The sequence below is a fragment of the Streptopelia decaocto genome, assembly GCF_964273445.1.
Source record: "Streptopelia decaocto genome assembly, chromosome: 2".
Taxonomy (NCBI): Eukaryota; Metazoa; Chordata; class Aves; order Columbiformes; family Columbidae; genus Streptopelia; species Streptopelia decaocto.
In genome coordinates, this window is record NC_138655.1 from 162,333,132 (window position 1) to 162,349,207 (window position 16,076).

At 42.1% G+C, this 16,076-nt stretch overlaps 1 protein-coding gene across 2 annotated transcripts in view; it reads right to left on the reverse strand.

Annotated features, from left to right (window-relative positions):
- The window catches only part of MYL3 (myosin light chain 3), a gene marked incomplete at its 3' end in the record, with an annotated part of 32,904 nt that extends 17,076 nt beyond the window's left edge, over positions 1–15,828 (reverse strand). For both annotated transcript variants that reach the window (XM_082045567.1, XM_082045566.1), the window contains exon 1: positions 15,644–15,828. In XM_082045567.1, coding sequence (XP_081901693.1) covers positions 15,644–15,766 — 123 coding nt within the window. In that variant the 5' untranslated portion in view covers positions 15,767–15,828. The remainder of the gene's footprint in view (positions 1–15,643) is intronic.
- Between the last annotated feature and the right edge of the window lie 248 nt (positions 15,829–16,076).

Genomic DNA, 16,076 nt, shown 5'->3' on the forward strand with positions numbered 1-16,076 from the left:
ACCATGGAAGAAATTATAAAACTTAAAAAATACCCTCTGTTAAATCCTGGTGGGGAGCCTGGGGTGTAGGAGAGGTCAGACATTGCCTGTGCTGTCTGCTTGAATCAGACAATAGCACACGGGTTGGGTCTCTGTTGGAGAAGAATCCCAAGAATACAGCTTGTGGACCACATTTCAACATTTTCTGGGGGCTTCAGGCCCTCAAACATCCTGGTAAGTGGGTGCTAAGAAGGAAAAAAAGCTCATCTCCCAGTCCACACGCACAGGGACAGGTAGGCTTCACCATTCCATGTGTATTTACAGTCCAGCATTGGACTCGTGCCCTTGCAATAAGATCATCTTAAGGTGGAAGTTCTCAAACAGGACATGAAAAATTAGTCACTAGATAATACAATTGGTGAATAGGATATGTTGGAAAGTGTGCAGGAAAAGTGAAATGTTTCTTTATTTAATTTGGTAAACAGCTTAAAGTAAAAAGAAAAAAAAAGCAGCATTATTATGATTACACTCATTATTTTGACATAAATGCCCTTCTCTTTGTCATTCATTTCCAAATTAAAATTTGTGTTGTAAAGACTGGCAGCTTTTTCTTTTTCCTTTCCTTTCCTTTCCTTTCCTTTCCTTTCCTTTCCTTTCCTTTCCTTTCCTTTCCTTTCCTTTCCTTTCCTTTCCTTTCCTTTCCTTTCCTTTCCTTTCCTTTCCTTTCCTTTCCTTTCCTTTCCTTTCCTTTCCTGCTTTTTATTTGTCTTTTCTTTTTATTTTTCTTTTTCCTTTCCTTTTTCTTTTTCTTTAATCTTAAATTCTAATATTTTCACATTGAAATGGCATATTTCATGAAAAACTGACTTAAAGAATACCACTCCCCCACATTAGATCACTCCAAACCGTACCAAAACAACCCTTTTTGGGCTGAAAAAAATCCATTTCAAGCTGCCAAAGTAGAATTTTTGTGGGTATTTTTGTGTGTTGCTGAAGCCTCCTCCTGAAAATTCAAGCTGGTTTCTTCTAATATTTTAATTCCTCCACCAAGCTTAAAAACAACAACCCTTTGCTGAACTAATTTTGTTCTCAGATGACACGGTTGTGTAACTCTTCTGGGTTGCTGATTGACATGCCAGTCATGCTCGTAGCGAATGAGAGCATGTGAGGTATTGAGTTGGTCTAAGTGAAATTAGTTTGATGGGTGTCAGGCAAGACATAGCAGAAAGGTGTCTGTAAATGAAAAATCTAAGCAAAAGAAGTCATTTCTGGCTGTGGCAACTGAAGCTCCCGCTCATACACAGCGAGGTACCCCAAGGAACAAAACACCTTGGCAAAGTACTTCCACCAGTAACACCAGCCACCACAACCATCTACCATGTCTTTCTTCCCCTGAGGTCTACTGTGATGATCTTTCACAGCCCAGCAAACATCACTCTCTCCTAATTCTGTCCCAAAACTGTTATTTTCCTCCACCATTGCCACTGCAGCCATCACCACCCCAATTTTTCTCTACCATTGGCATTGTAGCCATCACCACCTCAAGCCTTCCCAGGGATGGGATGATGCCAATCAGTCCCCAGCAAATCAGTCCCTCCTCGTGCACTTGCAGCTCCTACAAAATCAAACAGTAGCCAAACCCCTTTAAAATGTCACACCCCTTGCCCTGCAACTGTCTTAAAACAAAAAAAAGCGCGATTAAACTGCCAAACAATCACCACGATAACAAACTCGCAACACGAGATCTCTGCTTTTGTTTCACGATGCTGGCAGGCGCAGCACACATGCCGCTCCCAAAATAATCACTCTGTAACCCAGTCGCAGTTTCAAATGGGCCAAAACTTCTCTATAGAAAACCCACGAGCACAAACTAATATCTGCCGTACTTCATACTGTGGGGGTTGGTTTTATTTGTCTTTTATTATTATTATTATTATTGTTTTCCAAAGCAGGACGTTGCTCATTGTGAGCTGGAAAACAGCGTGCTCTGATCTCACTATGTAACCGCAGCCGTACTGGATGTTCCTGCCCATCCCCACCATCACCAGGGAGCTCCAGTATGAAAAGCTGAGCCCAAGCTGGGAGGTTGTTCGAGATGACAGAAATTTTAAATCCTGCCCTTTTACGCAAATTTCAGATTCCAATGGAAAAAAAAGAAGGAAGGAGAAACTCTTTGCCTTTTCCTGCCACCACCACGAGTTTTCCCTTTCAGTTCAGCCTGCCGGGGTCCTTTGCTTTATTTAGAGGCTTATTTATTTATGTAGAAAGAAGCCAAATCTTCTACAACCACAACTGGAGCTGACATTTCCGAGTTTTTGTTTTGTTTTCATTCCTCATACAACAATGTCAAAGTCCAAAACCCGATCACATTAACAAGTGCTCTGACCCATCACAGTTTTCTCCAGGCTTTGACACAGAAAAAAAACCAAGTTTCTCCCAAAAACCACAGGGTCTGTGCATGTCCCGCTGACTCAGTCCCCAGCGCCTTTTCCCGCTCCTTACAGCATCTCCTGCCTCTTGCTCCCCATGCACAAGGTTGCTGGAGGCAGACGCAGTTGCCGTATTTACGAAGTGCTGTCAGCAAGCAGCACGGCATTGCAATGACATTTTATTTCTGGACAGAGAGGGATGCAGTTTGGGTGTGGACGTTATCTTTTCACAAGCATTAAATTAAAGAAAGAACATTTTTACCCTCTGCCAGGCTGTGACTTTTACCTACTAGTCAACACTAACCACAAGCACTGAAAAGTTTGAGCTATATTCCTTAAAACATTTTTTGATTATATTTTATTTTATTTTATTTTATTTTATTTTATTTTATTTTATTTTATTTTATTTTATTTTATTTCATTTCATTTCATTTCATTTCATTTCATTTTATTTTATTTTATTTTATTTTATCCAAGTCCTCAGCAGTTATTGTCAGCCTGCACTTAACCATAACTGGGTTCACAATGACACCTTTTGTTTATTTCCTTCTTCCCCAGTGCTGTTTTTCTAAGGCTGCGTGGGTTCGTGGGTTATAAACCAGTTTGTTTTTCTAAGATCATTCACAGAAGCAGACTTCTCGCAGGAGATTTTTCAACCGCCTCTGCCCAGTGGCTGCAATGTTCCACTGCTTCCCAGAAAACACAGTCAATGGATTGTCATCGTTTCTATTATGGGTTTTGGATGTGTAAGTTTGCTGTAGCAGAGCGGTTTTTGCAAGCTGGAGGCTGGGTTGGCTCCAGCCGGGTCATGGGCTGAGTGTCACCTTCCTTCTCAGATTGATCCCAGCAGGATGAGCTGTGGGGTCTGGCTCTCCTACACCTGTTGGACAGCTGAGAAGGTGACACTGGTCCCCAAATCGGCCATCCAGGCACATTGCATGGGTGTTTGGGAAAAAAATCAAGCTACGCAAGGGTGTATGCATGGGTACAAATATTTGCTCATCCATATATATGTCTGTATATATGTGTGTATTGATTTGTATTTACATATGAATATACATAAATGCACACTCACTTTTCTTTCCTACACACATCTACAAGCACATGCACATACCATATATATTTATATATCTATACTTACTACAGATACATATACACAGAATGATTTGGGTTGGAAGGGACCTTAAAGATCATCTCATCCAACTCCCCCACCATGGGCAACATCACACTCCACCAAGTCAGGTTGCTCAAAGTCCCATCCAGCCTGGCCTTGAATGTCTCCAAGGATGGGCATTCACAGCTCCCCTGAGCAGCCTGTCCCAGTGCCTCACCACTCTCATCAGGAAGAATTTCTTCCTAATACGTATATTGTACGCACAACTCACATTCACAACCATACACACACATTAAACCCCAAGCTAGCCAGAAAAAAACAAAAATTAGAGATTCTACACCAATCCTTTTAAATCTAGAGGCTGAGATCTTTTGGATCTAGAGCACAGATGTTTGGAAAAGTAGGATGTAGGTATTCACCCTGGATAAATCAGCATGGGAGTATGTGTGACTGGAGGGGGCTGCGCTGATTGATGTGGAGAACATTTCATGAGCAAAAGCTGCTAAATCTCTCCTGATCCCTGTTATTAGTGGCAGTAACACCCAGTTCTCTGGCTGTGGCTGGGATTCTGGGAAGCAGCTATCTCATCAAAGAGAGCTGGGCTGCAAGCTGAGAGCATACCCTGAGCATAGCACAATGATTTCAGTCTAAATTTAAGTGACTCCCTCTCTGCCTATCTGCTTTTTTAGGATTCAGGTTGCAGCTACAACAGGGGAGGGAACAATGCCATGTCAGACACATATATAAAATAAGACATGAACTTAAACCCCAGCATTCTGGAGATAATATTGGCATTGCCCCTCTGCTAATATTACATCAATTTCCTTTCACATATTGGTTTCTGCTTCTTTACACTGACCAGCATATGATAATTTTACACACACGCACACACATATATATACATAATATTGTTAGAAAATATGCATTGACATTGTTTTGTTGTTGCTGTTTTAAATAATACCTGGGCTTTAATCAATCCTTTTGCCACTAGAAAACTTTACAACAAAGTCCAAGCAAACAGATCAGTCCCTGAGCTGGGGGAGGAAAGAAGATGGAAGTGGAGGAGCTTGTTATCAGTCTAATGTGAGAAAGCTCTATATTTTGAGACTATTATGAGCCACTACATCTTTAGGAGAGACTGAGATTATTTCAGACCCAATGTCCCAGAGCCTGTGAAGCCAGGTGAGCAGTTCTTATCGGCTAGAGCCGTGTAGGTAGAGAGGCAGCAGGAAGGTGGTAAAATATTGGCCCAGGTTGGCCAGAGAGGTGGTGGATGCCCCATCCCTGGATACATCCCAGGCCAGGCTGGACGGGGCTCTGAGTAACCTGAGCTGGTGAAGATGTCCCTGCTCATGGCAGGGGGGGCGCTGGGGGAGCTTTGAAGGTACCTTCAACCCAAACTATTCTTCCCCCAGACAATGGGGAAAGGTGCACCCAGACATCTCTGCCTAAACACTAATGTCTTTGCAAAAGTTAGGGGAAACCGAAAGTTTCTGTTTCTGTTAAGAGCCCCTGTTTCTCCCCACTCCCAACCCTCCTTTAGCTGCTCTCAACATTTTTTTCCCCTTCTCCAAGTTAAGATTTAACTGGTTTATGAGAGAAGTAAAATTTCTGTCTCCACAGTCCAGCTTTCCAGCAACTTGGGAAAAGTTAGCACTTTGGTCAGGGCCTTCTGCATGCTCCGAGCTGTGCATTTAATTTAAATGTAATAGTTATTGCACGTTACACAAATGGCGATTAAAACCATATTGATTGAGGTTTAGCAGCTATGTGAGAAATGCAGATCTTATTACAGAGTTGCTCCGTATGTAGAGTGTGCTTTTAATAACTTGCTGCTCATCAAGGGGCAGATTGGAGAGAGGAAAAGGAAAAGGCAAGGCTGTGAGGCACCGGCTGGAGGGACGGTGGTAAGGCTGTGGTTTGGGCAGCTCTCGCTCGCTTTCCACCTCAGATACACACACGCATAGCACTAGATCTCCACATCGATATGTTGCATACTTGTTCATCTACAAATCAAAGAAAACCCACCTTACACACAACTGCAAGCATGCAAACAAGCCTACAGAGGCCACATCCACACCACGTGCTAGATAAGCAGGCAAACATGTTGGCTCAGATCTCAGAAGATGAATGTCCATGGCAGGATGCACTCTAAGGGCCTTATAAGTCAGGATCTGCTGCAGAGTCACTTAAAAACCCCAGAAACTGTTAAAACCAAGCTTATTTGCTATTCTCTCATGGCCTCCGTTCTCAAAAAGCTGCCAAGTTGGTTGGGTGGCAAAGCAGAAACAAATAAGCCCTTGTGTCCTAGTTTGTCTGACATAATGGCTGAAAAGAGAAAATGAACCTGGAAAATAATAATCGCGTTTAAATCACCCTGCTGAGAGCAGTGCAAACCCTCTCAAAACGAACTTTTGCTTTTGCACAATTCTTAGCTTTGCACAATTTGTATGATTTCTGTTCTTTACACAGAAGTGAAAAGCATGCTGGAAAATGATGCAGAGATAAGGGGGGTATAAATACCAAGGGAGACAGATAAAGATGTGAAACATGCAAGGGTACGAGGGGAAACGTAGAGGGAGATGAAAAGAAAAAACCCTAGACACATTTGCAGAAAATCTTACTTTCAGTTGTTTTAAATGACTCAGTAAAGCTGGGCTGCACTTGGGCAGGGTTTACTCAGTGCCACGGACTTTTCTTCGTTATTAGGCAAAGAAAGTTACTGGCGTTTAAGACCCTCTACAGAAATTATCTCCTTTCCATGACAGACTAAGGAAAGTCACGTACAGAAAATCCCTGTTGCCTCTCAGCAATCCAGACACAGACACAGAAAGTTGCATATTTTGCTTTAAGTGCTCCAAGGCCTGAGGATTCAGTAATGCTGCAACTCCAAGTTACTTCAAATAAAAAAAAGAACATGTGAAACTTGACATATTTTCATCTCTACGTCCTTCAGACCAAGCTGAGCTGTTTACAGGCTTGGTTTTGTACATCCCGGTGCCACAGACATCAGACATTGCAGAAAAGTTATTTCTTGGCAGCTCCGTAACAAAGACTTGGAAGAGGAAACTACCCTGAAAAATTATTTAAAAAAGAAATCATACTACTATGTATTTTAGGTTGCCACTGAGTAATTTCCAATTTTTTTTTTTTTTTTAAAGTCATTTTGATTAAGAATGAAAACAGATTTGGGTTTTGTGTTCTACTTGATGACAGTTTTAGTTGGAAATGAGGGAGAAAAATTGTTCCAAATTGGTCAAAATGTTCTCTTCTGTCCAAATTGAAGTAATTTCAACCATTTAAAATTTCTGGGTATTTTTTTATATAAAAAGGAAAGAACCCTGCAAAATTAATAGCTGCTTTAGATCAAAAATATCTAAACAAGGAATTAACTTAAAAAAGCTGAAACTGGCAATTTTCTTTATTCTTTTCAGATTTTTTTGAAGAGTCTTTGCAAAATAGCTGTGTATTCACAAAATATTCTGCTACCACCAAACTGCACTTTCCAAGTCTCCCCAAAAACTATTTTTACGAGAAACGTCACCCAGCTCTGTGAACAAGAGGCATATACAAAGATAGCCAGATTTTCGTTAGCCCCTAAAATTAATCTGGAAAGCTCCTTTGATTTCCAGTGCTGTTTGGTTTTGGCCCTAAGAATGTGGAATATACCACAGAAAAAAAAAACCCTTTTGGTGTGTTTCAATGCATGCCTGTTCAAAATATTACTATTTCTTTGCCATTCTGCATCATGGCCTGCATCTCTTGGGCACCATCTGCCCTTGGGACCACCTCCAACCTTGGGGTCTTGAGTCCTCCCACGTCCCTTCCTCTGATGAAACATTTCACTGGGTTAAGGCTACAGGTTGTTTCCTAATACTGAAATACCCATTATACTTTCAGGCACTGATTCATTTCTGTCAAGCAAGCTGCTAAATTCATCTCAACCTGGGGCCAGCTACTCAAAAGGGTGGGACGGGAGGAAGAAACTTGCTCTCTCCACTATTAAAAGTTGCCCCACAATGGCCAGCTGGTCTGGGAACTTCCTGTGCATCCAGAGCAGCATAGAGTGTGATAGATAAAGGAGAGAATAAAAGAGCAGAGCTGCCTTTAGAAGCCTGCTATGGCAGCGTGGCATTTCAGTTATGTTCATCTCTGAGGTCCATCCAGAAGCACTGAAGAAAATTGCTAATGGGGTATAATAAGCACAACCATCACCTGATTTTAATGTGTAAGGTAGTGTGTCTCAACCACCAACTATGGAAAAATACCTGTGGCAGCTGCATACAACAATCTCTCAACAGACAGGCAGGCTTTAGGGAAGGAACAGAAAATGTGATGACAGCCCTGACAGCATCCTTGACTTTTTAGTAGGTCCTGTTGCAACAAGACAAGGGCTGATGGTTTAAAACTAAAGGAGAGGAGATTCAGGCCAGACATGAGGAAGAATTTTTTTACAGTGAGGGTGATAAAATACTGGAGGAAGTTTCCCAGAGAGGTGGTGGATGAACCATCCCTGGAGACATCCCAGGCCAGGCTGGACGGGGCTCTGAGCAACCTGAGCTGGTGAAGATGTCCCTGCTCATGGCAGGGGTTGGACTGGATGGGCTTTGAAGGTTCCTTCCAACCCAAACCATGCTGTTCATTGGTTCTGTGATTTTAGCTGTCTTGAACTGGGAAGGGAATCCTTTCAGGAAGATGATCATCTTCCTGTTCCCACCCAAAACAATTGCTGCCCACTACAACCTGAAATCCTCAGGGTAGATTCTTCCTAGGCAGGATCACAGGTTATTGAAGTTGGATTCCCCCCAGCTTTGGGGGGATGATGGATGGGAAGGATATGGGATTTTCTTTCAGACGTAGTAGAGATTGTTCAGGTTCAGTATCCTGCAGATCTTCTCTCCTCCATGGTCAGTCCAGAGCCAGGATTTTGAAATAGGTCCATCATTTCTTTAAGAGTTGGGCCTTGGGCAGAACTTGAGATAGCAACTTGAACTGGGACAGACAAAGGTTTCAGGGTGGAGCTGCTTTTTCTTTCCTATAATCAGCTGAGATAGACATCTCATTTAAGTTAAATATTCCTTACATGGAAGCCAGGCTGGGCTTTTTCCATTTTCAAATTTCAAATTTCAAGGAAGATATCTGTTATTTGAAATAGATGGCATCTGAAATCTTCCTCTGGAGTTACAGGAGTTCATATCATTATTAGGCTGAAAAAGCAGATGTCTCTGTGCACCTGAAGATATTTTCCAGATCAATGAAATTTTTGAACACATACCTAAGGGCCATTCGTTGCTTGCAAAATTAAAAATAAATCACAACAAGCTTACCAAAGTTCTCACACCTCACCATAGCAAGAACAGTGAGTCAGAGGCAAATCCCATAAAATGCAAAAGGAAAAATTTCCTACTGACTCCCAGGAGCTTGCAGTGGGGTCTCTTGTCTTGGCTAAACTTTTAGTCGTTTTTGCATGGGGCCTCCTCAAGACTCGCTACTCAAATTTCTCTGTGCTTGAAAGGCTCAGGAAGAAACCACTGAGAGCAAGAGGCCCGGCATGGGCTCAGTTTAGGCTGGCAGGTGTCTGCCCACTTCAGAAACCTTCAAATATGTGAGCACGGAAGGGAAATTGCTCTCTAAAAGTATTTCTGCCAAGCTGCACTGCAGGCCAATAATAATAATGGTGATGACAATGGGAATATGTAGCACCTGGAAGGAATGAAACCAAGGGTAAAAATAGGTTGGAGAGCGAAAGATGAGAGGGTGTTGGGAGGATGAAGGCATTCGGTGGCCGCCTTCAAGTGTCTTGGTGACTGGTCTTGGAGGTACAGGTACACACATGTAAAGAATTCCCATGTCATTCTCAAGGAAGACTTGGCCAAACTCTCAATGTGATATAACAACCTGGCAGGTTTCAAAGTAGGCAAAGACTGGCATTGCCCTCACATCTTACTAAAACATAACATGATTCCATCTTCCAAGCTAGATCTGATACATGTACACTGCATGGGATATCCAGACAGTCTTTCTTCTGAATCAGACAAGCCCTTAATAGTCTGGATGCCTTCAGGATGTCTCAGATCATCATCTACTAAGAGACTCAATTAAATGGTTCTCACTTTGTCCCAGCAAATGCTTTTTCTGTCAAGAAAAGCTCCCTGTCTTTCCAAAGAAACTTCTGTTGTATTATGTTTTCCATGGGTCTGTGTCATAAAGGACGTTACAATATTGTCACCAGCCAGCTACAAAGTTACCTGCTGCTGAGCCTCACACACCAGAAGAGATGTGCCCCATGAACTCATCCCCTTTCCCTCACACATCCAGCAAAAATACCTCTTTTTCACACTTAAAATCTCTCTCAAGTGGGCCAACACTTCAGCTTTCTCATTTACAAAGAAGCCTTTTTGTGTAAAAACCCCTGCTCCCATACACACCCCCTCCCCTTCATACAGAAGTCAGGGATGTAGATAAATTCCTCTCTCTGAATAACAGCTACATTCAAAACCTCTCATGCAGCTACAAAACTTCAAGAAATGGGGGCAGATGCCCTATGGCTACTGATGACATGCACAAACTCCTCAAAAAATGGGAATACAAAACCTCCCAGTCTAAGCCCTTCTCACAAGTATGTCCAATGTCCACTCATATACATTTCTACCACATTCAAGCTCACTCTGAAATAACCATTTCAGTCACCTCAGCACAGAATAAATTCTTCACTAAGTACCAAAACTGCTCTGAGAAGAAACCAACACTCTTCATGCTACAACCTCCTTTCAGGCAGTTGTAGGCAGTGAGAAGGTCTCCCCTCGGCTCCTATTCTCCTGACTAAACAGCCCCAGCTCCCTCAACCACTCCTCATCATACTTGTGCTTCAGGCCCCTCACCAGCTTCTGCACTCTCTCTAGCACTTCAATGTCTTTCTTACGATGAGGCACCTAAAACTGAACACAGGATTCAAGGTTTGATCTCACCAGTGCCGAATACAGTGGCAGAATCACTTCTTTAGTCCTGCTGGCCACACTATTCCTGGTACAATACATCTGGAGGGTCTCTTCAAACCAGAATGATTCTGTTTCCTTCCCTTTCCCCAGACTGTGGCCGCCTTGAGGTCTCCTCAGCCCTGTTTCATGCTGCAGTGGATGCTCAGACTTGCACCCCTGCACATCTGCTTGGCTGCATTCCTGCCATTGCACCACAGCAAGCATGATGCTTTGGAGCTGATCACACAAGTCTGATGGGATCTCATCTTTACTGGTGCTGCATGATCACAGAATCCCAGAATGTCAGGAGTTGGAAGGGACCTCAAAAGCTCATCCAGTGCAATCCCCCCATGGAGCAGGAACACCCAGATGAGGTTACACAGGAAGGTGTCCAGGCGGGTTGGAATGTCTGCAGAGAAGGAGACTCCACAACCTCCCTGGGCAGCCTGGGCCAGGCTCTGCCACCCTCACTGAGAAGAAGTTTCTTCTCAAATTTAAGTGGAACCTCTTGTGTTCCAGTTTCAACTCATTACCCCTTGTCCTACCATTGGTTGTCACCGAGAAGAGCCTGGCTCCATCCTCCTGACACTCCCCCTTTCCATATTTATAACCATTAAAGAGGTCACCCCTCAGTCTCCTCCAAACTAAAGAGATTCAGCTCTCTCGGCCTTTCTTCATACAGGAGATGCTCCACTCCATCATCTTTGTGGCTCTGAGCTGGACTGTCTCCAGCAGTTTCTTGTCCTTCTGGAACTGAGGGGACACAGTATTCCAGATATGGTCTCACCAGGGCAGAGTAGAGGGGAAAGAGAACCTTGTATTTCCCTCCTGACTGTTCCCATCCCAGATGCTCTTTCATTTTTTCTTGCAGAAAAAGGGAAGAAACTTTCCTTATCATGCCTGCAGCTGTTCAGAAGCCCACAGGGCCTTTCGGGGAGAACAGGTTTCACATGGTTTCAAGATCACAGCACTGCACAAAAATAAACGATGACTGGTTTTTCCCCCAGCACCTGTATTACTGCATGCTGCTACAATAAGCATATCAAGTGATGATAAAGGAAAATGTGGTTATTAAGGATAACTCTATATGGTAAGCTGTGTCCCTTCCAGGTCCTCACATACACCAGCTGTCTCTCCGTGGCCTTTTTGTACCCAGGACTCACCGGACTTCAAGCACACATCATCTCAGCTAATTTTAGCTGCCGAAATATTGGCACCCAAATACCTGTCTCATATCCCCCTAACAACAGCTTCTCCAGAGGGTGATGCAGTCCGTCCCAATATAGGCAGTTAACACTACTGCAAGGAACAAAACTCTGGAGAGTTTCTCTCTGCTAATTATAGATGATCTGCTTAAAATCGATGATCAGTTTTCCTATGGTTAAAGCTACGTGAGTCAGTCCCACTTTCTGTGTCCATAACAGATGAATCCTGTTTTGCATCAGCCTTATTGCTTTTCAGGACAGCAGAATATATTTCTGGCAAAATATGCCCCTCTGCTAAAAGACAGCATTTAGGTAGAAATTAATTAGATATATGGTATAGAAAATCTTCTTGCTACAAAATCTCTTCAGGACAATCTTGTCCCCAAATTAACAAGGTTTCCCCAAAAAGAAGGCTTCCTCGTGCATTCAGTCAAACTCTTATAGAAAATAAAGTCACAAAAAAAACCCAAAAACTCTTTTATTTGAGTTGAAAACACCATTCAATCACACCCAATCTACTTTGAAAATTTCTAAGAACTGGATCAAATACTATGGGAATGCTTATGTGAGCAACATTAAAACTGTAGATTTTTTTAGTTTACATTTACTTAAGTGGATGTATCTCACACTTAGTCTACTATAACTGACATCCTGATATAGACCCATTACAGAGTGAGACCATGAAGTGCAAGAGAAAGACAATGGGCAAATCTAACATGATGTTGGAGTGCAACATAAGGCCCTTAGACCATTATCATGACAGTACTGTAACAATCAAGAAAAATGAAAGAAGCAGCACTTTTCCTTTCTGCAGAACTATTTTGTTTTTGAGACTTTTAAGTATCTAAACAAAAATTTTTAAAATTCCAAATACAAAATTGTGCAATAAAGTCTGCGAAGAAGTATTGATAATTTGAGACATTTCCATCAAAAGATGCATTTTGATAATTTTTAGCATTTTGGTTTGGTACACTTTTTTTCTTTTTTAATACACTATGGATTATCTTCTGCATGAAAACAAGAACCAGTTTCACCCTGGAATGCAGAAATGGGATGTTTGGAGAATTTCAAAACTCATTAAAGCATTTTTTTCAAATGTTGTACAATGATCTAGGGAGGTATTCTGATCTATACCAGATGGCCTGAGCTCCATCAGAGCTAGGTTTATGAAACAGGGAAAAATATACTTGCCAGACCCATCACTTGCGCACAAATAGCTTTAGTTTTGACAAAAGCATTTTTGATTAAAAACATTTAATTGAAAAATTCCTAGGAAAATGTCTCTAGAGAATATAATCTCCCCTTGCTAAAAGTTTTGAAAAAAAAATACTCCAGACCCAAACCATGCATTTACCAATGCTTTCCCTAATACAATTTGTTATAGAGCAGATAATGGAATATTCTCTGCAAAGATTAAGAGATGTTGTCATGGGAGTATTGGATTTACTTTTTTTCTTAGGAACTCAAAACATATTTTTTAGCATTGTTTTAAAAAACAAAATATTCCATAATTGCAAATCGTGATGGAGAGAAAAATAAGAATTTGCATTAATAAGTGTGCCAAGTTTGCGTTTTTTTTTGTTGTTGTTTTGTTTTGTTTTGTTTTTAAAGGTAGAAATTAGTTGCTTTCATATCCTATTTGGATAAAAATGTATTTTTTTTTTTAATTACAACTCATCTCTCTGCTGGACTGAGCTGCCCTTCATACCACAATGTCACAGGATCCCAGCTGAATATTACCACAATGTCCTGGCACCCAGCCTGAAGGTATCTGTGCCCTCTAAGAGAAGCTATTGCAATTGTCCCTTCTTCCTTTCACAGTGCAGGAATGTTAAGTACAGAGACATTAGCAGAGAGCTGGATCCCAGCACCACCACTTGCCCAAGGTCATGGTGCAAGTCCTTCTCAGAGCATAGTGCTAACCCTTATCTCATTAGTCTAAAAACTAACGCAAAATCAAATTTCTTGTAGTCTGATTTTTTTCTTGATATAGCAACAAATTACTGCTCATTTTCTTTTTCTGTTTTTCCCCACCAGTACTTAAACTGAAAGGTTTGCAAGCTCTTTACGATTCCAGGGAGGACAAACCCACTTTCAGTGCTTCCTCTGTCAGAAATCTCCAGCTGCAAGAGCCAGAATAATGTTGAAGAAGTAAATGGTTTCAACAGCCTGGGATTTACGAGCCACCCATGAGACCTGCTGCAGTGTGCTCAGGAGACATGCAGAAGAGACAGAGTAACATATCCTCTTTTTCACATAGCTTCTGAGGGGGAAACTTTACTTTTTTAGCTAAAAAGAGAGGGTGTCAGAGACATTAATCCCACATCTAAGCTCCAAGGATCTGGTCCCGTGGATGCCAGTGAAGCTCTATCTGTTTTCCTCTTAGACATTATCTAGTCTTGTCTCATGTCCTCTGACTCACTAGAAGCACAGGTGACCACCAGTACTCCCCTGCTGATTTCCAAGTTTCTTGGGAAAAACAAATAAACAAACAAACAACAAGAAGGAAAAAGAAAGCCCCATGAGAAAGAAACCTGTGAGATGCTGCAAAGCTCCTCTTCTTTTCACCAAGGGCAATGCCTCTTCCCAGAGGACAATTCCCAAAGGACAATGCCTTGCAAATAAATCCTGCAATGTCTTGCAACATCTATCCGTCGTGTGTGCAAACAGTATGTCAAAGCTGTTCCTAAAGATGTATGCGGGGGTCTCTGACATCGCCTGCCAATGTGTGTGGTGCAGAAGGAGGAAAAGGGAACTAGTCATTTTTAGATCTTTGCATGCTTATTACGTTTTTATAAGTCAAGAAGTCACTCTTTGACAGTCCATTTCACGGTCGTTTCCTGATGAATATATTATTTATTTCTCCTCATCATTCTCTGAGATATTTTTTTTTTCAAATAAAAAGTCACTCAGATATCTGCTGAAGAGTCAATTCCTATTGAAAATTGTGTTTCAAAGGGAAACAGATCTTCAGCATAATTTCACTGGAATTACCTATTTCTTGGCTTTAAAACCCTGGGTGTTTCCTAAACATTGGCAGTTGCCTGAAAATGGGGTGGCTCATTAAAAGGAAAACATAATGTCAGTTAGGCAGTGCAGGATTACAGTAGTAACCCCAAATTTTCCCAAAACCTATTTCTTAAATGGCTTTGGAAACCTAATCTTGTCCTTACACATTTGGAGCAAGACTTTAGCAAACCCTGCTGAGATCAGCACTGACTCTTTCCAGCAGAGACTTATTTAAAGGAGAAAGAGTAGGAGAAGGCTCATGCCCTTTGAAGGAATACTTGGGGCAGAACCTGAAAGTAGCAGGTCATTCAGGAAATATGGATTTTCCCCCCAGTTTATCTCTGTCTTCCAAAACACACACACACAGTTCCTTTGCAGTTCAGTTGGGTTTTTCTGGAAAATCATAGATGTCACTGGCTCACTTTAAGGAAGTCCCCGGCTGGTGATGTCTACCAAAGTGATGCATCACGGGCAGAGACAAATGAATTCAACCCACGCTCCAAGCCTACTCCAAGCCTACCAGACGGCCTTGGCCATTGGTTAGTCTGTGGTCACTCCTGAGTACATGCGAACCTTACTGGCATCTACCTGCAATATTCCCTGCATAGGACCAATAAGTTTCCCACCGAAGTCAATGAAGTTTGCATGCAATTAAATGTGCTGCTTAGGGATAAGACAAACAGGTCTGCACACCCTCAGATAAAACAAGATTCATCTTTTAGCTTCTCTGTTTAGCAGAGCCGACGGTGACTTTGCTCCCACTCTTACTTTACCTGCGGCAATTGCGTTTGCTTCTCGCTTTCTGCTGAAAACCAAGAGCTAATTTTGGCAAATGTCATCTCACAGCTGTAAATACACAACAATCAGAACCACCGCCAACACAAGCTCCACCACCCCGCTTCTTCCCACACCAGGTTAAAAGATACGTACTTTGATAGAAGCTGGGTTAAATTCAACTTCTTTTTTGGGTTCTGGCTCTGCTGGTTTAGGTGCTGGTTTGGGTTCTTCCTTCTTGGGTTCAGCCTTCTTAGGCTCGGGCTTCTTTGGAGGCATGTTGGTTTGCTGGTGGGCTGCTTTAGAAAGGGAGAGAAGGAGACAGACAGACAGACAGGAGAGAAGCGGCTGCTGCAGGATAAATCACCAGCACACACAGGTCTTTATCCCTGTCCGGTCTCTTGAAGTCACACATGGTGTCAATCTCAGACCTGTCACATGCCAGAGCTTACAATAGGGCCACTGCTATAAAAGGACAAGACATCTACCCAGCTATTTTAGAGCCATCCGATATGGCATTGTTACAAGTTGGCACTTAAATGGAAAGACAGTTTGGGGATTTTAGCGCTGAGGCTGGGTCAAACATTTT